Source organism: Triticum urartu, chromosome 7A (assembly GCF_056163025.1).
Source record: "Triticum urartu cultivar PI428250 chromosome 7A, HENAU_Tu73, whole genome shotgun sequence".
Taxonomy (NCBI): domain Eukaryota; kingdom Viridiplantae; phylum Streptophyta; class Magnoliopsida; order Poales; family Poaceae; genus Triticum; species Triticum urartu.
This window is the reverse complement of record NC_141879.1, coordinates 64,724,149-64,751,045: the sequence shown is the minus strand read 5'-3', so window position 1 is coordinate 64,751,045 and position 26,897 is coordinate 64,724,149. Positions and strand designations below refer to the sequence as shown.

Genomic DNA, 26,897 nt, shown 5'->3' with positions numbered 1-26,897 from the left:
TCCATCTCGACGGTGTTGGCTGCGGCGGTGTTGATAGATCATCATTGTAGATTTTTGTTGGCCTTTGTGGCCGATGAGCTCAAAGTTCGCAGTGTTTGTCGGCATGGCAGCGGCAACACCTTCCGTTTGCAGTTTGGTCCTCTGCCCTTCTCTCCATTACATTGTTCGACATCGTGAGGCGTTCCCATTTTTTCGAGGTTGAGAAGTGTTATCTTCCAATTGCGACGACTTTGACGTTTTCTCTCTCCAGGGTGCTGGTCTAGTAGGACTATGGCCTCGATGGATTCTTATCTATGATCAACAGTTATTGCCTGGCTTCAGTGATGGAGAGGCAGCAGGAATGTTGCGACATCAGCATGTTCGGGAGGAAGAAAATAACCTACCCCCTATCGAAATAGATTTGAGGACTTTTTCATAGAAATATGAATATTTAAGTTTTGAAATTGGTCAAACTGACTAAGATAATACACTTGCGGTAAAGAAACATGACCATTTGGAAAACTTGAAATGTAGTTTGCTTCAAACCATACAATATCTAAGTGATGTCTTCAACTTTTCACATTTGTAAGCAATTGAAAATATGAACGATCTTGCAGATCGACCAAAAGAAAAGGAAGACTTGTGACATGCATGGGGTTGCGGAAATTGGCGGTTGCTAGTGAGAAAGTATATAATCTTAGTCGTTGTAAAAAACATTTATGAAGAGCATTGTTTTCTTTTTTAAAAAGATCACAAATTAAGTTATGTTATATCAAGCTTAAGTAAGTTACAATAGTTTATATCCACAAAGAAGTCCTTTTTCGTGCTAAATTTCACATATATTACGTGTTTCTATCTGTCTCCACATGCAATCCATTTTTTCATGATTTTTTGAAACCTTTATGTATGATTTTCCGCTGTGATCCATGATAGACTTTTTATTTCTCTATTTTCTATAAAATTATTTTTCCGAATATCACATAGAAAATAGAGGCTGAAATACCAGAACAACCAAAATGAGGAGACCATGCACCTAATATGCATGTTACTTGGACATGGAAAATTAACCGGTAAAATAGGCAAGTGCAATGCTGAGTATACTAATAGCCTAGCTTCTTTTGCTAGATGACCAACGTAAAGCAGAAGTCACCTTTAAGATGCAACCTGTCTGGCAGCTCAAAATTGAGTAGATGACACACCAGAAAAACCAAGTCAAGTAGTCATGTAATAATACACCAACTCCTGATCTACGCTGCCCACTGCAACATCTATGCAAGACAGGGTAGCAAATTAGAAAATTACTCAACATGTTCGGTGTACTATAACTCAACATGATAGTAAGTTCCCAGTATGAATTAGTTTCTCATGTTATTTCATCAGCTTTTCACATGCATACATTCATCCTCGCCGGAAGCCCGGAACTCATCGATCGATTCAGCCTTAAATTGTTAGATTTAATTAACTTGCATACCCCCCCCCCCCCCCCCCCCCCCCCCCCCCCCAAAAAAAACGAAAGATTAAACTTTCTGCTAAACTTGCTTAAGTTCGTGAGTTGTGACAATGCCATCATTTCTGTTAGCTTGCCTGCCATGCTGATCATGGCGGCGTCACAGAGATAGCTCGTTTTATCTGGTCGGCTTGACCACCTTCGCGAGCCCCGAAGTACCGCCGTACATCGCTCCGGTGTCTCTGAACGCACAGAAGAACTGCCGTTGTTCCGCGGATGGCATGGGCATGCCGATGCCGGCATTGGAGGAAAAGCTGGGCACGTTGCAGGCCGAGGCGGAGGACGTCGACGCGACGCGCTTGCAGGAGAGGCACATGGTGAGGGTGGTGAGGGGCCCCGCCGGGGCACCGTTGTTTGCCGGCGGTGCAACCTTGAGCGCCCGGAGTTCGGCAACCTCCTTCTCGAGGCGGCGGTTCTGCTCGGCGAGCTGGTCGCACCAGCGCTTCATGTACTCGCAGTCCACCTCCGTCTGCTTCAGCTTGGTCCGAGCACGGCGGTTCTGAAACCACACCTCCACCTGCCGCGGCCGCAGCCCCAGCCGGTTCGCCAACGCCGTCTTTTGCTTCTGGAAATTGTCAATAAAGAAACCTCGGTCAGCCCAATGCGATCGATCACGAGGAATCCATGGACGAACGCTATGCGAGCGAGGTGGATAGATCATCGGAGAAGGAGAAGACACTTACGGGGTTGAGCGTGCTGTGTGTCTTGAAGCACTCCTCCAGGACGGCGGCCTGGTCCTTGGAGAGCCTGAGCTTCTTGCGCCCGCCGGCGCCGTCGCCGCCGCCGTCGTCCTCGTCGCCGCCCGCGGTGGCGCTGCCGCGGGAGACGCCGGAGCCGGTGCGCTCCAGGCCCCTCTTGGTCCCGCCGCTGACGCCGCTCTCGGGCGACGTGGACGGCCTCATCCCCGGCTCGTCCTTCCGCTGCTGGTTGGCATACTGGTGCAGCCCGTACGACTCATGCACGACGACGACGGAGCTGAGCGCGGTGGTCCAGTGCTGCGAGTGAGAGGCGGAGGCCGGGGAGGAGGAGTCGGTGGTGGTGGAGAACGTGAGGCTGCCCTGGGAGGCGAGCCCGAGCCCCAGCCCGAGGTCCAGGTCGAGGCCGGCGGCGCGATGCATCATCGATCTCCGGTAAGCCCGATCCGATCTGAGAACTCTCCGGTGTAGAGGATGGATGATGGTACGGTGGCAGTGCTCGGTGGTGGTGGTGATGTGATGATCTGGCCTGGTGTTCCGTGGGCATGCGGCGGCGGGATGGTGGGCTATAAATAAGGAAGCGGTAGGCAACGGAGCGACCAAATGATGAGCTGTTCGATGGGGGAGGTGCCTGGATCTCCTCTCCTCTGGTAAGCAATCCAAACAACTCAATTTTTTTTACTTGGCTGTGATTAAATGGGTAAATAATGGTGTATTATTAAGTGTCCGTGAATTAATGAGTAAATAATGGTGATAAATACTAGTTTCCATTCCGCGCCACCCGCTCATCATCGCCAGCCACCGTGGTTCATACCATTGTTTAATATATGGAAGACAAATGCAAAATACCAATCCAACACTTTGGTGGCTTTTAATGCATTGATAAAACCTACTAAGAAAATGCCAATTGCCAGCTCTTTTCTACATTAAAAATTGAGATCACATATGTTATATGGGAAAATATAAGACCTCGTACTACAACAAATAAAAAAGTGCCAACGATAGATGCCACAAGTACACGGCTTATGGAAGATCATGTTTGATCGGGAGGTGGATATCCTCTCCTTCCTGGCACTCGTTGTATCCAGGTATTATATTGATTAGCTATAAATAAATAATAGATAATCATGATAAGTTGTTTCCATTCCATGCCATTCGCCTCATCATAGCAGCCAGCTATGATGCATGCTCCTCCTGGATCTGGATCTTCTTCCTTTCCTTGCCCTGTCTGGCTCCCAGCCGAGCCGAGACGTTTCCTTGGGCTTGCAGAACTTGGCTAAATTGTGTGTATGTGTACACATTGGAACTCAATGCAGGACCGAAGGGGTACACCAATCTTGGTACGTGTGGTTGTCTCGTGCTTGCTTGGTTTGATGAGATCATGTTATATTAGTAGCCATATCTCTCCAAAAGTGAAGTGGAATCTTAGCCTGATGAGATCTACCATTAGAGTGAATCACCTTTATCTCATCAATTCAATTTGTTTCTTCTTTGTTTACCAATTTCTACATGGATATTGACTTTTACATTTAACTTTAACACAATAGTTCCAATATTAGTTTGAGCTCCCAGTGTCCTTTCCCACCTTTTTGAATTGTATGTCCGTCTTTTTATTGCGATATTTTTGTAGGTCTTCTTAACTTCAAATGCTAATGGAATTTTCTGACCGCCCAGGTGTCCTGCAACATGAAAACAATGAAGTAGAAATTAACTCTATAAACATATGAAACAACCATGTGTGATTGCAAAGAACCAAAATTACATTGTCGATTGTATGGTAGTACATGGTAAGGAGCATTCCCATGCTTCCAATATGAAGCTTGTGACCTGGATTACAATGTTTTGGTCATCTAACTACAAGACAAAGGTGTATCGTCCAAAACAACAATAGAACTAATGGATATCAAGGGCGAACTATACAAGACATATGGCATCTCGTGTTTCTGTCGTGCACCTCGGCCACCTCTGTGCCGCGTCCGAAAGCACGATCGGCAATGCACGAGCTTGTCACCCTCTCGTCCTCTCTAAGAAACATCCATGATTCATCTATCCTCATTTTCTTAGTCCTGCTTATCACTGAAGCATATTAGATTTGTTAGGGTTCTAGTATAAAATTACAATTCTATTTCTTTACTTTCTTTTGCAATTTTATTATGCGTTTAAATGTTGCCTAAAAAGTATTTTTCGAGTGCCAAGAAAAGAAAATAAACATAGACGAGCAGATCAGTTTATTGAATAATAAAGGGGTACTTTAAATGCTGCCTAAAATCATCATTGTCGATGGTCTTGGAGTCATAAGAATTTTGTTCTTATTTGAGGTAATCATACTAGTTTCATCTTGTTGTTCTTTTAATCTTCTTATCGTAAGACATCTCAAACTAAAAACATGGTTGGAATATAACTCTTAAAACTTTTCATGTAAAAGTAGACACATATATGTATATGTACAGGTACATATATAGCCTTACGGATCTACTGACTTCGCCCAGTGGCCCTCGGAAACATAAAATTGGCCCTGACTTGAAGTCGACAACAGCGGTGAGAAGGTATAAATGGGCTTGCGGGAGGTCACTGAAGGAGGATGTGTGGCGGAAAGGGCAGTCCATAACACGACTGCTGATGGGCATCGGTGAGGATGACGTGGCAGCACTCAGAGCAAGCACGATGAGGGAGCAAGAGAAGCGATGTGATATCGGGTAGGGTGGTCGCATTGAAGTTGATGGGGCGTCGCACGACGTGTTCCCATCTGCAGCATCAAAAAGTAAATCCAATGTTCAAAATTGATGCAGCGTGGACCAAACATCCTGGTGGAATCGCGCAACTCATAATAATTGTGTAGCACCTCTAACAAGACGCTAAGACCCATGAAAAACTGCTTTCGTTTCTTGTATGGTCACATATATTCACCTCCATTTGAATTCTGATAAAATTCATGTACGTACGAGATACAAAAGGCTATTTTAAGGGTTTCAGCCCGACATATCCTTCACCATATTCATTTCTTATTATATCCAAGCGACGATTGTTCGAGTGTTACATGTTTCTGATAGACCCTAGCTGGGTGTGTGAGCTAGTAATCATCATTATTTCCTGTAATAATTAGTTAAGACTCGGCCAGCTGTGAGTCCATAATATACTCACTCTTTTTCGCAGGAAACAAAACCTGAGCTAAACAATACTCTTTTTTGGGAGCCCTCCTAAGTAAGATTTGGACCGATTCCGCACGCTAGCTGCTAGCTGCTGGGACACACGACGAAATGCTAAACTAGTCCGCACACGTACGTACGGTTTACTTGCTTTGTTATCGCCTACGGAAACCTTGGATCTTGCTGCATGCTCACGACCAGTTCTAATCATCGAGCGAGCTCTTTTCTTTTCTTAGGGGAAATCATCGACTTATCGGTCGCCATCAACACACTCAAGCACATACTCTACATACACTCGATCTATTATTGTCTATTGATCTGGCCCTGTCGCGGCGACGCCGATTCCGAGGAGCGAAACACGCAAGCAAACAAATCACGGGACGACCGCATCATGAAGCAACCGAGATTAGCTAGCGCACGTAGAGCTGACGGACAACAGTTTGCATGGATCGATGCATGCATGGGCGCGTACGTAGGCTGGCGTCGAGGTGGCGCGCGGTGATTGGTGGATTGGAGGATGAAAGGGTCAATTCGCCAATGAAGTCACGTCGGGATTCCTGGGGGTGGCCGGCTGTCCATGTCCCCTGGCAAAACTACAGCTGCGTGGCTAATTACAAATTGATTGGTACATACGTGTTGTTCTTAGGCCAGCCGATAATTAAATTTACTAATTAATTAAGCAAGTAGAGTAGTCTTATTTTGTGTTGATTGTATATAGGTTAGCAACCAGCTGTCCCGGTTTATGCATACATCCATGCTTGAATCCTGTGGTTTGGGTATGGGTAGACGGATAGCGATAACAACCGGCCTCCGACTTCTTATAACATGATAATCGATACTCTTTTTTTGTTGTTGAAACTTGATCGTCGATACATTTGGTAGCATTAGTAAAGAACATAAGGAATACTGAATACAGGACCCCGAATTGAAGCCCAGATGAGCTTGAACTATATATATGGTCATCTTGGTCTTCTCGTTGAAGGGGAAAAAAGTAAGCTAATTTGATCATTTTAATGAAACTGATAGGGCTAGAAAAACTATCCACCGCACAGGATATCAACAACAACAAGAGCCTGCTCTACCAAGCGGTCAGCCTGGTAAGCTACCTACAAAAACTTGCAAACAACAAGAGTTTGCTCAGCCTAACTATCTGACGGATAGGAAGAAAACTATGGCAATTTTGCAAAAAGATACCCACACCCCTCTCCACATTTGCAAATAAGGTCTTCCCTCGTTCATCATTTTCTCCCACAAGATAAACTACTCATACAAATGCATCTTGATGTTCCATGCAACGCATGGGCATCTTGCTAGTAAGCCTACAAACTCCTGGACGTCCTAATAATATTTCAGCGCTTTCTTTAAAACAATATTTCAACGGCTCTGTTGAAGACAGTTTATTAGGATCGTTCCATACTGCAACTTAGTTTGTCGATCGAGCCGGCTCACACGCTGGATCGACGGCTCACTGTGACCGACCGAGCCGTGCGGGCTGCTCGCCCATGATGATTTCCAACGCACCGAGATATAGTGTGAGGATCTCTCTTGTGGTCAGTGGATCGAATGAATTTTCATGGGGATTCGAGCTAAGAGTTTGAATTCGGATGAGGATTCCTCCCAACCACCCACACCTCTATCCGTTACAATCGAGCCACGACCGTAGCCGTCCAAATCCTAGCCAGAGTGAGACGATGGACTACTGTAACTATTTAACAGTACACCCGCTCAGCGGGCCCAGTTTGGGCTAGCAAGCCACTGGGGAAGCCTTTTGCGCCGGTTAGACTTGGGCCTTGGGCCCAGTGGGACTGGCGCCTTGCTCTTGTCGGCACGATCCTGAGCGGCTACAGGCCTTCTGTCCTCATCTTCAGGTTCAGGTGTTGCATCTTCAGAGATAACAGGAACAGGGCTGCTGACATCCCCCCTCCGATGAGAAACGGCTTGACCCCAAGCCGCCGAGCGGGGAAACTGTTGACGGAGAGAATCCAGGTCCTCCCAGGTCGCCTCCTCTGGAGACGATCCGCTCCACTGGATCAAACCCTGAGCAATTGTACGCTTGCCTTGTCGACGCACGCGCTGCTGAAGAACACGTTGCGGAACCTGTAGAGAAGCAAAAGACGACGGCAGCTTACAAGCAACAGGGCAGTTAGGTAAGACCACCTTTTTCAGTTGAGAGACATGAAAAACGGGGTGGACTTGGCTGTCAGGAGGTAATTGCAGTTTTTAGGCTACTTCACCAATTTTTTCCAGAATAGTGTAAGGGCCGTAGTACTTGTAGGCCAGCTTGTGGTTAGCTCTATGCACAACCGACGACTGCACATAAGGCTGTAGTTTGAGCAACACTTGTTCGCCAACCTCAAAACTTCTCTCAGTTCTTTTCTTGTCTGCCATGTGCTTCATTCGTTGCTGGGCTCGAAACAAATGATGTTTGACAGAAACCACCACTACTTCTCTGTCCTGCAGCCACTGTTGTATGTCCATTGGAGCTACTGTATCACTAACAGAGATGCCAAAGTACCTTGGAGAATGGCCATACAACACTTCAAAAGGTGTTTTGCCCACAGCAGAATGCCAATTAGTGTTATACCAGAATTCACACATCGATAACTATTTGCTCCACTTGTATGGATGAGAACTCATGAAACTTCTCATGTAGCATTCACTACAAGAAATATGTCAACTTGTGACCAGCACTATTGGTCACTGAATGGTCACTGTTTTCAATTTGTGACCTTTTTGTGACCAAAAACATAAGGTCAAAAGCTGGCGGTCATAAACTGACTATAGCGACCTTTCTTCTGGAATGGTCGTAGACGTTTATGACCAAAATACGTCTACTGTGGCGTTTTGGTCACTAGCAACCTCCCCAGGCCACGTAGGCATCCAGCGTGGCAATCTGATGTGGCACAAGATTCAGCCCGGTCCAATTTGATTTTCTACATGGGCCTAGCCCAACAATTCGGCCTTTTTACTGTATTTTTTTCTTGTTAATTTTTGCTAGCTACATGGGCTTGGGCCATTAATTCGGCCTTTTTTTCTAAGATGCAGCCTTTTACAGTCTATTGATATTTTATTTTTGTCCTTTTTTTGCCACTGGTCCCACCAATCAGATTGGTCCCACTTGTCATGCTTATCACAAAATTGATCCCACACATCAAAAATTTCAAAATCTGTCAAACAACTATTATAACTTGGACCCCCTTGTCAGGTTTCCATTTGACAGGTATTCAATACACAATCATTATTTCAAACAATCCAAATAGCAAATGAAATTCGTCCAAAACAACACGGCATTAGTCTATTACAAACATTATAGTATACTACAACCCAGATAAGCCTACTACTGCCTACATTTACAACACATAATATGCTAGTCTTTGTTGATATGCTTCACAGCTTCGAACTTGGATTTGCACTTCACCTGTGCAAAAAACAAGAATGAACATATAAGAATAAGAATCTGTACAGAACATCATAGTAGCCAATGAGGGATCCAATAACTTATAAGTAAGAATTGACAGCAAACATGTATTGATACCTAGTGTTGACTGTATCTGCATCTAAACTGAATGTTGATCCAAAGTGTTGACTAAATCTGCATCTAAACTGAATACTCTTAACTGAACATAGACAAGTGATATGCTAATCAGGTGTCAGAATGATATCTGATTCAACAAGGTTAACCAAATTTCCCACATAGTTTTGGGGAAATTCTATTTATCTACAGCGATTGGTAGCTATTGATGGCAATGTGACAGTACAGACAGACTTGTGGCTGCTCATTTGTATTCACGTAACTATGGCAGTGACGCAAATAGACTTGTGGCTGCTCATTCACTAGCTATGGCAATGATGCAAACAGACTTGTGGCTACTCATTCACATTCACAGCAACACTTCATCATTCATCTACAAGCAACTATTGACCATCATATCAGACAGGATAGGAAGGGTCACCTGACATATTGAACTCGATGCTGCAGAAGGCCGATGATGTGGTGGTACAGAGCAGGCCCTTTGTGGCTGGCTAGATGCCCCTCCTCCTCCTGCTCCTCGAGCAGGACAAGGACGACGGCCGCTAGGCTCGTTGAGATTGGGATGCTGGGGGAGGCGAGCACGCCGTGAGGTGCTCCATGGTGTCGGGCGCATCATGTGCGGCAGGATGCCGATCGCCAGGTTGACCGCGATCACGAACAGCAGCGTCACCAGCACCGCCGCCTGCACGCATTCCAGCCATGTTGACAGTGTCAGAAATTCGACGGATTTTCAAAACGAAGTACTGCTGGTGCTGCTACCGCTGCAGAATTGGTTGGAGATGCACCCACCTTGTTGGTGTAGATGGTCCAGTTGGTGAAGAGCTCTGACAGCATGGCTCCGAGCTGCCCAAAGAGCGCACGGAGGCACCCACGGAGATGTTGTCTCTGATGAACAGGGTACGTTGAGATTGCAAAGCAGTCCTCCCCTCTTGTCGCAGACACTGCAAGACATCACATCTTTCAAAAAAAAATTAACCAGTCTCAAGTTAACTTGTGCAGTAAAAGTTACCCTACACCTACAAAACACAACCATGCATGTACAGGCACTATACGTACACTGCAAGACATATCAACAGAGACCATAAATGTTCAGGGTTATGCATGATGGATGTTGAGCACTTCTGTTGCTTATTCAGAGTATAAAAGGGTACCCCAGAAAATTTAAACATATTCTGCTACATGGAACCATGAGCTACCCATTTAGCAAGAATGGTACAGGAACAAACCATGAGCTATCTATCCAGCATATTATGCGCACGCGTGAGAATACTCGAGTATACTTAACTTGGTTTTAGTACCCAGGTACAGTTTAAAAGCATATCAGATTAGGTATATAATCATGCACCTGGGTTTAACTTATCAGGTTTCTTCACTTTCAATTTACACAGCAGAGCAGCTAAATTGATTACCCAAAACATGCATGCTAGTGGTCTACTGGAAGCATCACAAAGTTAATGTTTTGCTTACCACACTGCTATCAAGAACCTCCCTACTTCAAAAATAAAAAGAACAGACACTTCCAGTTTGTATAATCTGAAATTGAACACTGAAATTTAAGAATGAAAATATGATTGAACACTGTAAGAGGTTAGCAAGTTAATTGTTGGTTTCATCACAAGTGCTAGGAGTATTTTTAAACCTACACAAGTCATTTTTAAACCTATGCAAGTACTAGGAGTATTTCACAAACTACCTAAAGCAGCCTATTGCATTGCTCATCATCACCTGTTGAGCTAGCTAGTGTACATTGGAACACTTGACATCAATTCTTTCATGTTTACTCTCCTGAAAATTGATGAGAGAGCCATCTTCCCTGCCTGCCAGCCAAAAATTGCAACATGCAGTCACTATATATAATGATTCTCCCCTCCCCAAATATAGACATTAGTAATACTCCTACTGTGGAGAAAGAACAAAGTATACTCATGCATCATGCCCTATATATTCTGCTTTCCATGCAGAATTCAGTTTTTATGGATGTTATGTTGCTCTACTTTTACTAACCCAGAGGGGAGTGTCACCGTATAAGTAAGTGTCCTAAAGCCCTCGGCTAACATAAGTTGTGATATGTTGTTAGTCCTCTGGAGCCAGCGACCCTTCAGCATAAGCTAGCAAGCTAGTCAGGACAGGTGTTGCAACAGCCAACAGAATTAAAAAAAATCTATAGACATGCACAGACCACAACACATTTACCGACATTGATGGAAGAGCCTAACACATTTACCAAGTCTGGATTTGCATGAACAAGATGACCAGTTTCACATCGGATTTGCATGAACATGTAAAACCTAGCAAGTATTTGCATGAACAAGATAATGATGTCCATCCAACAGAGATAATAAACCAGCTTATCACAAGCATGATGCTGGACTCCATTGCCGGAATCTACAGCTAGGCACTCAAGCTTAAGGGGATCCTCATGTGGATCGAGCCTGCATGTTAATCTTTACACTAGCAGGGCCATTTCTGTTTTCTTTCTTTTACACCAGTGTCATGTACTATAATCAGTTGTACTGCAAGTGACACGTGCTACTGCAGTTTAGTTGAGTTGTAAGACTAGAACATGTTATTGTAACCTTTGCAACTGAAGAAGAAGATACATAATAATTGGGTGGATCAGCATGAATGAACAAGCTAAAGGGTTAGTGTCTAATGCCAGAATCTATAGCTTAAGAGGATCATGTGTGGATCGAGCCAAAGTGTTAAGGCTACCTTTTACATCAGTGTCATGTGCTATATTCGAACTGTGCTGCAGAAGCTACTATACTTGTGGATGTAATTAACCTAATCTAATCTAATGGGAACAACATCACAATTCACAAGCAAGCACCCATACTCTTAAATTTAGTATATAGTTGCTAACTGAAATAAGTTCAGTTCAAAGCAGAGTAGAGAACAAGAAACAGAGCTGCTTCATGGCACTGCTGCCGTTTTGCCGCAAGTGAGTTAGGCTTCCGAACGACACCGGTATTGTTCCCCGCATAAGATTGCTTAGCAAGTCCTTGCAATTAGTTGAGCACACATCATTAGACTGGCAAACAACCTTGCAGATAGTTGGCTCTCACGTAACTGAACATACAAGCAACGAATGCACCCAACATTTTTATTTTAGCAGCCAGATTAATAAATGTATACCAAACAAACAAAAATTGCAATGAGTTAGTATGAACCATGTAATACATACACTTCAATACATATCCTAGTTCATCGTCATCATCTCACGAGCTTAATAATTACATAATGTAGTTATCATCATATCCAGAATTACAGTAGCAACAGCCAACACTAGGATACGTAACTCGTGAACTAGTATGAAAGTTGTTCAGTCATGTTTTCTTTCATACTAGTTTATTAGGTAATCTTCAGTTGTGTAGTTTATGTTTACTAAGGTCCATCATTTGAAATACAAAATCTGCATGGCTTATGTTTAGTAAATAAGGTCCATCATTTCAACTCCCTCATCCCCGTGCACACCCTAATCCAGATCCAGTGCGGCGACCACAAGGGCCTCCTGTACGACATCATGAGAACAGTCAAGGACTGCAACATCTAGGTAACAACAATGTTCAGGACCATAAAATAGGTATTATGGCCACTTAACTATAATGATTCTTCCTACTGTTGGCATCCTTAGAAGTGAAAGCTTCTGCTAGCCATCCTTAGAACAGTCATGGACTGCAACATGAAGGTAACAACAAAGCAGAAGTGAAAGCTTCTGCTGGTATACGAATTCTGAACCACACATTCGTACTGTCAGACTTTGGACCGTTTCTGCAACTACACAGTCACTAATCTCCATGTTTGGATGGGACAAAATCATAACTCAGTTGATAGGTCCCAATTCGCATTACTTACAAAACAGATTCTCTATGGGTTTTCCTTCTTCGCCATCGACAATTGGACATGGATCGACTGAACTGATCCAGCAGAAAAAAGTACTCACAATTCGCTTAGACGGCGTGGGAGCAGCAGACGGCGGGCTGGAGAGAGTGGAGGTTGTGCAGGTCGACCGCGAGCAGCGTCCACCACGCCGGCTACTGGGAGCCGCGCCTGGAGAAGACACCGACCTCGCCCTTGCGCTGCCACATCTGCAAGGCAAGGCAACAAACTGGGAGAATCAGAGGTGGCCGAGCCAGTATGAAGAATTTGAGGCATGGAAGGAGTCGGAGTGTGCGCGCCGCATGGACGCCACCGCCGGCTTGACGGGGGAGCAGGGGGCGGACTTGGTCGGGCACAGCACCACGCCCAAGCCGCTGCCGGCTTGACGGGGGAGCAGGGGGCGGACTTGCTCGGGCACAGCACCTCGCCCACGCTGGCTACGCCGGCTACTGGGAGCCGCGCCTGGAGAAGACACCGACCTCGCCCTTGCGCTGCCACATCTGCAAGGCAAGGCAGCAAACTGGGAGAATCAGAGGTGGCCGAGCCAGTATGAAGAATTTGAGGCATGGAAGGAGTCGGAGTGTGCGCGCCGCATGGACGCCACCGCCGGCTTGACGGGGGAGCAGGGGGCGGACTTGCTCGGGCACAGCACCTCGCCCACGCCGCCGGCGAGCCACTGGTCTAGCTGGTGGTGGTGGTGCATGATGGCGGCGCCCTGGACCAGATCGATCAGATCTCCCCTGCGAGGATGGATTTGAATCGGATCGCGAGGGCGGAGGGAGGCAGCGTAGGGGAAGGGAGGGAGGAGGCGGACGACGCAGGGGAGGGGAGGGAGGATCGCGTGGACGTCGTCGACGGCGCATCCGGTGCTGCACCTCCAGCCCGCGGATCCAGAGCTCGGTCGCCACGGCTGCGCCGCGGGCTAGGGTTTTGGACGCTTGGGAAAGAAGGAGAAGGTGGGGGGCGCCAGCGGTGGTGGGGTAGAGGAGGGGGTGGGGGTCTCTAGCGATCTTGGAGGAGGTGAGGGCGCGGGCGTGCGGCGTAGGGGAGGGGAGATACGAAGGAGAAGAGAGCGAGGGGAGAAAGACAGGAGGCGGGCGGGGGGGGGGGGGGGGGGTGGATGGAAAAAGTCCAGGAGGACTCAGGAGAGTTAGGGTTTTGGCTTAGGTGGGCTTGGGGTGAGGACTGCCGTTGGATCCACGAGCATCCAACGGTGTTCCATTCATGATCCGCGTGAAACGTCCACGGACCAATCAAAATGCAGTACACGTGTATGATGTCATGACCAACTAAATTGGTCGTAGTTAACTAAAAAATTGGTCGTAGTTGACTAAATATTCATTTTTCATTTTGCAAGTGCTCAAAATGAGTTTTTTATGAAGGACCTACAATATATATGTTGTAAAATTGGATCAAATCAATTTTATAAAATATTAGGACATATTTAATGCATAATTGACCAAATTTTTGGGTCTAAAAAGTTTTTGATTCACCTCTCGTGAAAAAGACAAATTTCCGCCGATCCAGCTGGAAACGGATCAAATTTGAACTGCACCTACCTCATAGTTTGCTCTTTATTTTTTCCAAAAATCATTTCTAGGTACATAAGTATCTATTTAATCATAGAAACACCAAAAAATTTCCAAGATTCAACCACTAGCTAGGAACGATCATTCCCGCCGTTTTGGCCGCATTTTGAAACGGGCATAAAAAGTTCAAAAAAATCAAAAAATTGGGAAACCTTCGCATTGTGCCATTATATGTGGCCAAGTTCCTCGGAAAAATAACAAGCTTGTAATACAGCAATTATTTTAAAAAAGTGTTTTCAGAAACGAGCTATCACGTGTGGAGATCAATGGCTTTCAAGCCAAATGATCAATCTTATGGCCACATCCATGGCATAGTTTGTTCAAATGATCTCATATTGTGCACAAGGGTGCATATTGGAATAGCAAACAATGTTGCATAATGAAGTTTTCATTTTCTTTGGACGAAAAAACCATTTTCCATTTTTTTAGTGCCCAAAAGGAGGTTTTTTGTGAAGGACCTACCAAATAATTGTTGCAAAATTGGACCAAATCATTTTTCTAAAATACTAGGCCATATTTAATGCACAATTGACCAAATGTTTGGGTGTAAACAGTTTTTATCCACCTCTGGTGAAAAAGACAAATTTCCGTCGATTCAGTAGGAAGCGGGTCAAATTTGAACTGTAGCTGCCTCGTAGTTTGCTCTTTATTTTTTCAAAAATCATTTCTAGGTACATAAGTATCTATTTAATCAGAGAAACACCAAAAAAAAGTTCCAAGATTCAACCACTAGCTAGGAATGGTCATTCCCGCCGTTTTGACCGCATTTTGAAAAGGGCATAAAAAATCAAAAAAATCAAAAAATTGGGAAACCTTCGCATTGTGTCATTATTTGTGACCAAGTTCTCAGGAAAAATAATAAACTTGTAATACGCCAATTATTTTAAAAAAATGTTCTCAGAAACGAGCTATCATGTGTGGAGATCAATGGCTTTCAAGCCAAATGATCAATCTTATGGCCACATTCATGGCATAGTTTGTTCAAATGATCTCATATTGTGCACAAGGGTGCATCTTGGAATTCCAAACAATGTTGCCTAAGGGAGTTTTCATTTTCTTTGCACGGAAAATACATTTTCCATTTTTCGAGTGCCCGAAATGAGTTTTTTTTTGTGAAGGACCTCCCAAATATTTGTTGCAAAATTGGACCAAATCATTTTTTTAAAATACTAGGCCATATTTAATGCACAATTAACAAAATGGTTGGTTGTAAAAAGTTTTTATCCACCTCTGGTGAAAAAGACAAATTCCCGTTGATTCAGGTGGAAGCGGGTCAAATTTGAACTGTAGCTACCTCGTAGTTTGCTCTTTATTTTTTCCAAAAATCATTTGTAGGTACATAAGTATCTATTTAATCAGAGAAACACCAGAAAAATTCCAAGATTCAACCGCTACCTAGGAACGGTCAAGCCCGCTGTTTTGACCACATTTTGAAACGGGTATAAAAAATTCAAAAAAAATCAAAAAATTGGAAAACATTCGCATTGTCTCATTATATGTGATTAAGTTTCCGGGAAAAATAATAAACTTGTAATACGATAATTATTGTAAAAAAGTGTTTTCAGAAATAAGCTATCATGTGTGAAGGTCAATGGCTTTCAAGCCAAATGATCAATCTTATGGCCACATTCATGGCATAGTTTGTTCAAATGATCTCATATTGTGCACAAGGGTGCATATTGGAATGGCAAACAATGTTGCCTAAGGAAGTTTTCATTTTCGTTGGACGAAAAAACCATTTTCCATTTTTCGAGCGCCCAAAAGGAGGTTTTTTTGTGAAGGAACTACCAAATAATTGTTGCAAAATTGGACTCATTTTTATAAAATAATAGGTCATATTTAATTCACAATTGACAAAAATTTTGGGTGTAAATTTTTTTGATCCACCTCTCGTGAAAAAGACAAATTTCCACCGATTCAGGAGGAAGCGGGTCAAATTTGAACTGCAGCTGCCTCATAGTTTGCTATTTATTTTTTACAAAAATCATTTCTAGTTACATAAGGACCTATTTAATCATAAATACATGGTTTGGTGGCGATACGTAGAGGTTTGGGCAGTGGCCGAGGGCCCCAACTCTAGAGCGCGTAAACTCGCATGCCCGCTGCGTGGTCACCGCGTGACCGTGGCATTGCCATGCGTTCTGGGCGGCCTAGGCATGTCTAGTGGGTTGGGCACTCCCCAGGTTGGTGCTAGGAAGAAAATTACAACATAATATTCTCACGAGGAGACCGATCGATACTCAAACATGAATTAACAGCCAAGTGTTTGATTAGCGGTACGGGAAATGTACATGGCTAATGGGCGTGAGTTTTGGCTGAGGATGATCAGTTACTAAGAAGACCGTCTTCAAAAAATTTCAGCTCAAAAGGAGGAGCCTAGGTGGTACTTGCTTTGCGAACTACCACACTGGACATAACTACGAATGTTGAAGCTCGGCTCAAAATAATGAACGGATTGAGCTGGCATTAGGTGGAGGATGGTTATTTGGGCATAGGAAACCACTGTAGAAAATGGATACTATTTGGAAATGCCAAAGTGGTACTTCCTTCACAATTCTCTTCTATGGACAGAAACTTGGGAAAACTAGTGAGAGAGATTGGATGAATGAAATGAGCTAAAAATTGGTGTAGGTAAGTTACATAGGTATGGTCATGCGCTGGTAAATTTTCAGATCATTTGGGTAAGCCTAGCTAGTACTTACTTCACAAAGCTTCTCTCGAGGTAGAAACTTTGAAAATTTCTTGAGAAAGATTTACTAGGAAAATTGAGCTTAATATTATCATGTGGCAATGATTTGGGTATGGAAGAGTGCCCGAAAAGTTCGAGGGTAATAGGAGGGGTCTAGATAACACTTGCGTTGCAACGTGCCAATTTGGCCATAAAATATAAATTGAACCTGGGCTCGCATAGATGATTTGACTGACCTGCAATTTGGAGGAGGGTGATAATTTGGGCATATGAAGGAACTGTATAAATTTCATGTCATTTCGATATACAAAAAGGTACTTCCTTCACAATGCTTCTAGGTGGACAAAAACTTTGGAAATTTGCCGAGGAAGATTTGCTAGGCAAGTGGAGCTGAATTTTGTCATGTGGTAATGATTTGGATAGGAAAGAGTGCCCAAAAATTCCGAGGGCAATCAAGAATATATAAATAGCACTTCCTTCATAAAGTGCTGTCGTGAACAGAATAGGAAAATGAATATTGTTGAATTAGTTTTGAACTAGGCAAGGAAGGATTTTTACATATTTGATGAAGATATGACCCAAAGAATTTATGAGATTTTTTTGGGAATTTTGGGAATGACAGAAATATAGGTTGCTTCACAACCTAGGGCAAAAACTGCCACATGGACATGACACATAGGCAAAACTGATGAGATGGCGCCTAGTCATAGCAACCCACCACAATTTACAAGGTTATGACCATCTATATTGGTCATGATCAGCTAGAAATAAGGCAGCAGATCAGTGCTATCTGCTTTATGACCATTTCGTGTAAGGAAATTACGACATTTCTGACCAAAATGGTCGTTATAGTTTAGGTTTTGGAGCCCCCGAACAACTTTTGACCAATTGGTCTGAAATGGTCATAGATCTATGACCAATTCTTCCAGGGTCACTAACAGAAGGTCACAAGTTGACATATTTCTTGTAGTGATTCCACTTGTTGGTTGACTCACTCGGTTTGCCCATCAGTAGCAGGATGGTAGGCAGAACTCATATTCAGTTGTGTGCCAGTCCTGTGAGCCAGGGTTTGCCAAAAATTACTTGTAAAAACAGGATCTCTGTCTGAGACAATGTACTCTGGCATTCCATGCAGTTTATAAACATTGTCAAGGAATATTTCAGCCACTTTCTGTGCAGAGAAATGATGTTTTAGAGGCATGAAATGACCATATTTGGTAAACTTATCTATGACCACCAAAATGCAATCTAACTGATGTGAATGCGGCAGCCCAGTAATGAAATCCATAGTGACAGTCTCCCATGCTTTGTTTGGAACCGGCAAGGGAGATAACAACCCTGGATACTTTACTCTCTTAGGTTTAGCTTGTTGATAAACTAGACATGACTGCACTTTTTCCTTGATAAACTTTTTCATACCAGTCCATCTGAACAAAGAGTGGATTCTATGATATGTAACAGGAAACCCAGAATGACCACCAATAGGACTATCATGGAATGCAGAGAAGATCTTGTCATGTAGCTCCACACTGTTCCTGACCCAAATGCAGCCTTTGTATCTCAACAACCCTTGAATCAATTGGAAATTAGGTTTAGCAGAGGGATTAACAGCTAATGCTTGCAACAGTTCAGTGGCCTTGTCATCTGCAGCATAACTAGCTACTACATCTTCCAACCACACAGGATAGGATCTGGAAATGTGAAATAACTTAAAGGAATGAGGCCTTCTAGAAAGAGCATATGCAGCTGAGTTTTCCACCCCCTTTTTGTACACGATGTTATAGTTCAGGCCCATGAGCTTGGTCAATGCTTTCTGCTGCCAAACAGTGTGCAATTTTTGATTTTGCAAGTGTACAAGGCTCTTCTGGTCAGTTCTAATAGTGAATTGCTGGAACTGCAAGTAAGGTCTCCAATGATCAACAGCTAATAAGATAGCTAGATATTCCTTTTCATAAACTGAAAGAGCTCTGCTCTTGGGCCCTAAAGCTTTACTGATATAGGCCAGTGGGTGTCCTTCTTGCATTAGAACAGCTACAATGCCTAACTCACATGCATCAGTTTCTATGACAAAAGGTTTGTTATATTGAGGGAGGGCTAGTACTGGAGCTTCAATCAATGCTTTCCTCAATGTTACAAAAGCTGTTTCTGTGATTTCAATCCAGACAAATGGGACTCCCTTCTTAAGCAGTTCAGTTAGGGGCTTGCTGATCACTCCATAGTGTTGAATGAATTTCCTATAATAACCACTCAACCCAAGGAAACCTCTGACTTCCTTGACATTAGTTGGAGTAGGCCATTGCTCTATTGTTTGGATTTTGCTAGGATCTGTTGCAACTCCTTGAGTAGTTATGGTATGCCCCAAATAACCAATCTGTTGTTGAGCAAAAGCGCACTTTGACATTTTGATTTTCCATTGATCAGCTCTTAGCAAAACCAACACTTCTCTAACATGTTTTAAGTGCTCCTCATATGACTTGCTGAAAATCAGAATGTCATCAAAGAAAACCAAGGTATTCTTCCTGTTAACAGGGGACAAGGTGTTGTTCAAGGCCCCCTGGAATGTTCCTGGAGCTTCACTCAGTCCCATGGCCAGAACAGTAAACTCATAGTGGCCAAGATGAGTTTGGAAAGCTGTTTTATATTCCTCCCCCTCAGCTAGTCTGATCTGATGGTAACCAGCCCTGAGATCCAATTTAGTGAACCAAGTAGCACCAGATAGTTCATCCAAAAGCTCATCAATCACAGGTACTGAGAATTTCCCTTTTACAGTGATAGCATTTAACATCTTGTAGTCCACTACTAATCTCCATTCCCCTCCCTTTTTCTTAACTAGAAGCACTAGAGAAGAAAAAGGACTTTTGCTTGGTCTAATGATGCCTGACTTTAACATTTCTGCAATTTGCTTTTCAAGTTCATCCTTTAACTGTGGTGCTATCCTGTAAGGTTTAACTATGACTGGTCTAGCTCCTGGAATTAAAGTGATTTTGTGGTCACACTCTCTTCTGGGTGGTAACTGAGTAGGAGTTTCAAAAACCTCAGCAAATTCCTCTAATAACAATTGGATTTCTGGGGTTACAGCAGGTTGTCCTTCAATTTGAAGTGCAGATATAGCAACACAGGTGTAAGCACATTCTTCAAAACCAATGCCATGTAAAGTGACTGTCTGTCCTCGTTAAAAGACAACCATTTCTCAACCCAGTCAATATACATGGGACTGTGTTGAGCTAGCCAATCCAACCCCGACATGCCATCATAAGTTTGCAGGGGCAACAACTTGAAATCTGAAATGAATTTAGCACCATTGGACTGCCACACACAATTTTGATTTGTTGTTGACACTGAATTGTTGAACCACCAGCTACTGTAACTGTGATTGTTTTAATTGGACTGACACCTGCTAATGAACCGTGCTGCAAATCCAAGAAAGAGTGTGTACTGCCTGAGTCAACTAGAAATTGAAAGGTGTGGCCCTGCAATTCAATCTCCAATTGCAAAACAGGAGCTTCTGGTTCCTTTCCCATAGCTGCAGCTGATAACCTGATGGAATGAACCAAAGATTGTTCAGGCTGTTCACTGTGAGAGTCAGAATCTTCAGTGAAATTGGATTGTAATTGTTCTATCATCTCTTGAACAAAATGCAGTTGAACTGTGGCCTTGCACACGTGATCCTTAGACCATTTCTCTCCACACACAAAACACAGGCCCTTGGATTTTCTATAATTTCTAAGTGCTGTCCACTTGTCTTCCTGAGCTACACCACTGACAGAGTCTGAACTTCGTCTGTCATCCTGTTTCTGAACCCTTGAGCTGGTATAACTAGAAGCAGTGCCCGATTTCCGTGGAGCAGAACTTGAGGTGGACGAGTACGTTTCTCCTAATTCCTCATGGAGCAGAGCTAGTTCATACGCAGCATCTAAATCCTTGGGTTTCTGCAGTGCCACCGCCATCCTTACTCCAGGTTTCAGCCCATCCAAGAACTGGGTGGTGTAATGCAGGGAGTTGGGTGTATCTTCATACGCTGTCAACTGATCATACAACTCTGCAAAGCGTTCAACATAGTCTTCTACAGTAGTTGTTTGAGCAATTCGGAACAGCTTCCTGAGCAGAGTTTGGTGTTGGTTTCTCCCAAAACGATCCTGTAACGCAGCACAGAACTCTGACCAGTTGGTATTTGGCATGCGCATGTGCATAGATTCAAGCCATCGAGCAGCAGCACCTTCGAATTGAGCTGTAGCCAGAGACAACCATCTGTGAGGAGGCGTGCTCCACAACTTGAACTGGTCTTCGCATATGTTCTGCCACAGTCTCGGATTTGACCCATCGAACTTGGGAATCTCCAGATGCATGGAAAACGAGGAATACTCAGCAGTATCTATCGTATGTGGATCACGGGGAGAAAAATTTCTGGGAGAGAAAACGGAATCGCGCGCACCTCTGACCGGAGGAGGGACATAGATGTTATGTGCCTTCCCCCGGTTTTCGTTGTCGAAGCCAAGGGCGCTGGTCGCGGCCGCGCTACGACCTGGCCAAGCGTTGCGCGAAGAGGTCCCGTCAACCTTGGGGTCCGGATCCGGCGATTCCATCTTGTAGAAATTTGTCCTGATCTGCTCGATGTCGAGGGCGATTTCGTCTCGGATCCCATCCGCCCGCGCCGACATGAGGCTGTCGAGGATCGCGTTGTTGGCCTCGATCATCTTGCTCATCGACTTGAGAAGCGACTCACCGTGAGTCCGGAGCTTGTTGTCCATGTCGCTTGTGAACTCATGGCGAAGTAGTTCGTAGACGGTGCGGCTATCGGTGTTGAGCTCTTCCATGGCTTGGATCCGTCGCCGCTCGCCGAATCGCGTTGCGTAGTGGTGGGGTGGCAACTCTAGGTCGACGAGGCTCTGATTACTAGATGTGAGGATCTCTCTTGTGGTCAGTGGATCGAAGGAATTTTCATGGGGATTCGAGCTAAGAATTTGAATTCGGATGAGGATTCCTCCCAACCACCCACACCTCTATCTGTTACAATCGAGCCACGGCCGTAGCCGTCCAAATCCTAGCCAAAGTGAGACGATGGACTACTGTAGCTATTTAACAGTACACCCGCTCAGCGGGCCCAGTTTGGGCTAGCAAGCCACTGGGGAAGCCTTTTGGGCCGGTTAGACTTGGGCCTTGGGCCCAGTGGGACTGGCGCCTTGCTCTTGTCGGCACGATCCTGAGCGGCTACAAGCCTTCTGTCCTCATCTTCAGGTTCAGGTGTTGCATCTTCAAAGATAACAGGAACATGGCTGCTGACATATAGCCCCTGGTGCGGGGCCCACTTGGCAAATTAACAAGGTGGAAAATTAGGACAGGGCTGGCCCACCGGCCCGGTTGTGCGCCTCGCTTTGCCGGCACTTTTCCTGACACCACCCACGACCTCACCGCAATCATTTTTTTTTGCGGGTGAAAAAAAATGATTGCCGTTAAACTACGAGGTAATAGCATCACAAGTCCTAGAACTTGTCTAGCATGTGATGGTTTGGTCCTAAAACTTCTAAAAGTGAATACGTAGTCCTAGAACTTACATACAATATGCAAATTTAGTCCTAAGCCAATCAAAGACGGCCAAGTGGCGCCAGCAGGTCCGGTCTGGTCAGCGCTGGACATTTTGCAGATAACCCTGTGTCATTTTGTCAATTCAGGCCGCAGGACATAATATCATGTGCTTGTGTTCTCGTCTGCTGCTCTGTGCGTAGCTAGCTTATGATCGATCAAGCCGGCGACGAGCTGTTAATTACATGCATGTACTAGTATGGTACGTGCGTGAAGAATCGATCCTTGTACGTGCATGTCTCCGTGAAGATTCGATCAGCTACCGCCTACCGGGTTAGCTTCCGTCTACGTACTCACGCTGCTGCGGCCAAAACTACAGGCCGGTGACCTCGTCGAGCAGCATCGACGCCCAGGGACTGTGCTAACAGACGGTGTGGAGCCACGTCCATGCCTTGCCTCGCCGTACATCAGGTTCTCCCCGCACGACCCCGTCGTTCGCGTAGTGCTGCGCGTACTTGGCCACCGTCGCGTTGCACCTGCTTCCATCCATCCATCCAGTTCCCCGGAATCTAGAGTCAGTTGCCGCCAAGGCCGGCGCCGGCGGTCGCGAGATGCATGCGTCCATAGTGTCTAGCTTACGTGAGCTCCCTGGCGCGGAACCCGTTGTGCTCCTTGAGGATGTTCTCGATGGCCTTAGGGCTCAACCCGTCGAGCGGCTCCCCGTCGTCGTCCACCTGCTTGCTGGCGTCTCCGCCAGCGTACGATCCGCCGCTGGTACTCTGCTGCACGGGCACAGACGGCGTGGCCGGTTTTTCCCACATCTCCGGCGAGGTCGGCGTCGCCGGCGGCTTTGGCGTGGTCGGCGTCACGCAGGTGCAGTAGAATCACCCTGATCGCGTGTGGGCGTAATCGGCTCCGGTTCCCTCTTGGTCGTCTGCTCCGGCTCCGGCTCGGTCATCTGGATGTGGCTCCGGCTTTGTCGTCGGCTGCTGCGGGAAGTAGCCGCGCCAGTGAACGCCCCGGCTAGGGAGGACCCCGGCATGAACTCCGTCTGGCAGTGGGTGTGGCCGACGCAACGCAACGCACGCTCGCCACACGGCGTCTGCAACACACGCTAGCCGGGTCGCTGCACTACAGGGCCACTAGTCAATAATTAGGTAGGAGTAGTTTGCTAGTACTAGAACAAACCACTACTACTAGGGTCGTGCTACGCGTCAGTCGAAGATCCGTCGGTTTACGAGCCGTCCGATCTGACGCTATCTCCGCATCAAGCATCGTTGTCAGTTTTGCAACAGAAGTTGTGTTGCGAGAACCTTTTTGCAACACATGTCTTATTGCAGAAATATTTGTAAGAAAGGTTGTCTTGCAATTAATTTTCAGTTTTGCTACAACTCATCTAGATGAGATATAATTTGGTCTCATTCATCTTTTATATCCATTGAATGTGATGCTATATGATGCTATAAGATGCATGTGTGCTGATGTGGATGTTATATGTTCTTGTTTTCTAAGTGAATGAGACCAAATTATATCTCATCTGGATGAGTTCTAGATACTCTCATTAATTTTTTGCAACAAAGATCTTGTTGCATAATATTTTTAAGACCTTTTTTCGAAATAGATCTCTTTTTGCAAAAAAGAAAATCCTGCAACAGATGTCTTGTTGCAGAAAGTCATCATGTTGCATTGCTTGTGATCATGGCCTCGAGCAGAAGCTTGGTCTTGTTGGGGAAGGGACGAGGGGTGTTGCGTATGCGATGATGATGGTGGTGGAGGCGATGCATGTTAAATTGTGATCCAAATTATACCGTATTGGACTAGACGTAGTACATACGGTGTGGGCCTTTGCGTTGGTACCGACGCGTACAAGTACAACTCGTTTATTTGTCCTTCAAAGACTTTTATGTATTGCCCTCATATATACCCCATGTAGTCGCATCTAAAGACGGCATGTCGTCTCGTGCTTGTAATACTCCTCCTCATAGTGATTGCGCCTTCGTGCGTCCGTAATTTTCTCCCATAAGGGTTTCCACGTAAAAATCCGTAACTCTCGTGTCTCGTTTATTCTCGTTATTATCTAACAAGTGGTATACAGAGCCATGTTCCAGATACGAGATTGAGATCAAAAAATTAGGGTTGCGTGTCTGCGCGCGGCCGTGTTGCCGAGACCGTGTGGAGTTTCGAGAAGAAGGCGATCTGCGATCTTGCTAGCGGTCGCCCTCGCGTTACGCACGCAGCTGACGCTGCGTGATCTGCCGCTGCTACTACTCCGCCGAGTTGTCGCTGTCTACTCCACGTCTTCCCGTCCAAGTACAGGATCGAGACCCGAGGCTGTTACGCCGTTGCTATTACATCACATCAGATCAGATCAGTTTTAAGGGCTGCTAGTGGCCGATCTAGTATCCACGTGAAGCCTTCACATCAACTTTTTGTTTTGCTTGTCCGTTTGCAACGTCAACACGCCGAAGACTACAGGTGCCATCTTTCTAGTTCTTTGCTCTGCCTATCAATTCTAGCAAGAATTAATTTGTCTTCGACTTGTATTACTTTGTGCACAGTTTATCGACTCATGACATCCATGAAGTACGATCTTCCGCTGCTGGATCGTGACACAAGGTTTACCCTATGGCAAGTCAAGATGCGGACGTTGTTGGCACAGTCCGACTATGATGAAGCACTGGATAGTTTTTGGAAGAACAGAATTCAAGACTGGACTGATGAGGAGAAAAGAATTAATTGTAAGGCTTTATCACAAATTCAACTCCATTTGCATAATAATATTTTGCAGGAAGTTTTGAGCGAGAAAACTGCCGCCGCTCTATGGTTAAAGCTGGAAGGGATTTGCATGACTAAAGATCTCACCAGCAAGATGCATCTGAAGCAAAAATTATTTCTGCACACGTTACCCGAGGGAGGTAATGTTTTGAATCATATTTTAGAATTTAAAGAGATCATATCTGATCTAGCTGCAATGGTGGTTACATATGAAGAGGAAGATACTGCTCTAATGTTACTTTGTTCATTGCCAAGTTCTTATACCAATTCGAGACACCATATTATACAGTCATGATACTCTCACACTTAATGAAGTTTATGAAGCTTTGAACTCTAAGGAGAAGATGAAATTAATGGTGCCTCATGATGGTTCGAGTTCATCCCAAACCGAGGGATTATCTGTTCGTGGCAGGACAAAGGAGAAGAACTCACATAACGGAAACAGAGGCAAAAGTAAGAACGGCTACAGGGGCCGGTCGCAATCCAGAGACAAGAAGTATTGCAGGTATTGCAAGAGAGACGGGCATGACATCTCTGAGTGTTTCAAGTTGCAGAACAAGGAAAAGAGGAAAGGTCACAAACAAGATGAAAATTCTGCTAACGTTGCTCGTGATGATAGTTCTGATGATGCTCTTATCGTTATTGCTGGATGTGCTGAGACCAATGATGAGTGGGTACTTGACACTGCCTGCACTTTTCATATGTGTCCACATAGAGATTGGTTTAATACTTTTGAGTCCACAACTGCTGCTGGTTCCGTTTTGGGTTTTGATAATTCACCATGCAAGATTGAAGGCATAGGTTCTATTCGAATCAAGATGTTTGAGGGCATAATCAGAACTTTGACAGATGTTCGGTATATTCCGAAGATGAAGAGAAATCTTATTTCTATGAGTGCCCTTGATGCAAAGGGGTACAAGTATTCAGGTGGAGATAGTGTTTTGAAAGTCACCAAAGGTTCCCTTATTGTGATGAAAGGTGATTTAAGTTCGACCAATGGTCTTTATTACCTACGAGGTTCTACCGTTTCAGATAACGCTACTCCAGTTATTTCATAGAATTCTGATTGTGATGCTGCTAACCTTTGGCATATGCGTCTTGGACATATGAGTGAACTTGGTTTGGCAGAGTTAAATAAGAGAGGTCTTCTTGATGGATATGAACCTGGTAAATTGAAATTTTGTGAGCATTGTATCTTCGGCAAGCACAAGAGAGTGAAGTTCAACACTTCGACTCATACAACTGAAGGTATTCTTGATTATGTCCATTCTGATTTATGAGGACCATCTCGCAAGAAGTCACTAGGTGGTGCTAGTTACATGCTGACTATTATTGATGATTATTCGAGAAAAGTATGGCCTTATTTCTTGAAGCATAAATATGAAGCATTCTCAGCTTTTAAGGAGTGGAAGATTATGATTGAAAGGCAGACTGAAAAGAAGGTAAAAATACTTCGCACTGATAATGGTATGGAATTCTGTTCTAAGCAATTTAAGAATTATTGCAAGTCTGAAGGCATTGTCAGACACTACACCATTCCTTATACTCCTCAACAAAACGGTGTTGCTGAGCGTATGAACAGGACC

General features: G+C 44.6%; 2 protein-coding genes across 2 annotated transcripts; both read right to left on the bottom strand.

The window, feature by feature from the left end:
• Positions 1-1,491: 1,491 nt before the first annotated feature.
• Positions 1,492-2,633, bottom strand: LOC125522661 (homeobox-leucine zipper protein HOX28). The gene is made up of 2 exons (XM_048687707.2): positions 2,170-2,633; positions 1,492-2,051 (listed from the first exon to the last, which is right to left on the bottom strand). Exons 1-2 carry the CDS (start codon positions 2,605-2,607, stop codon positions 1,605-1,607), a joined length of 885 nt encoding a protein of 294 aa, XP_048543664.1. The 5' UTR covers positions 2,608-2,633; the 3' UTR covers positions 1,492-1,604.
• A 10,634-nt stretch (positions 2,634-13,267) lies between these two features.
• LOC147957822 (uncharacterized) lies at positions 13,268-21,719 on the bottom strand. Its single transcript, XM_087531860.1, has 5 exons — positions 21,449-21,719; positions 21,289-21,293; positions 20,334-21,152; positions 18,476-20,179; positions 13,268-13,660 (listed from the first exon to the last, which is right to left on the bottom strand). Exons 1-5 carry the CDS (start codon positions 21,717-21,719, stop codon positions 13,268-13,270), a joined length of 3,192 nt encoding a protein of 1,063 aa, XP_087387986.1.
• Positions 21,720-26,897: the final 5,178 nt, after the last annotated feature.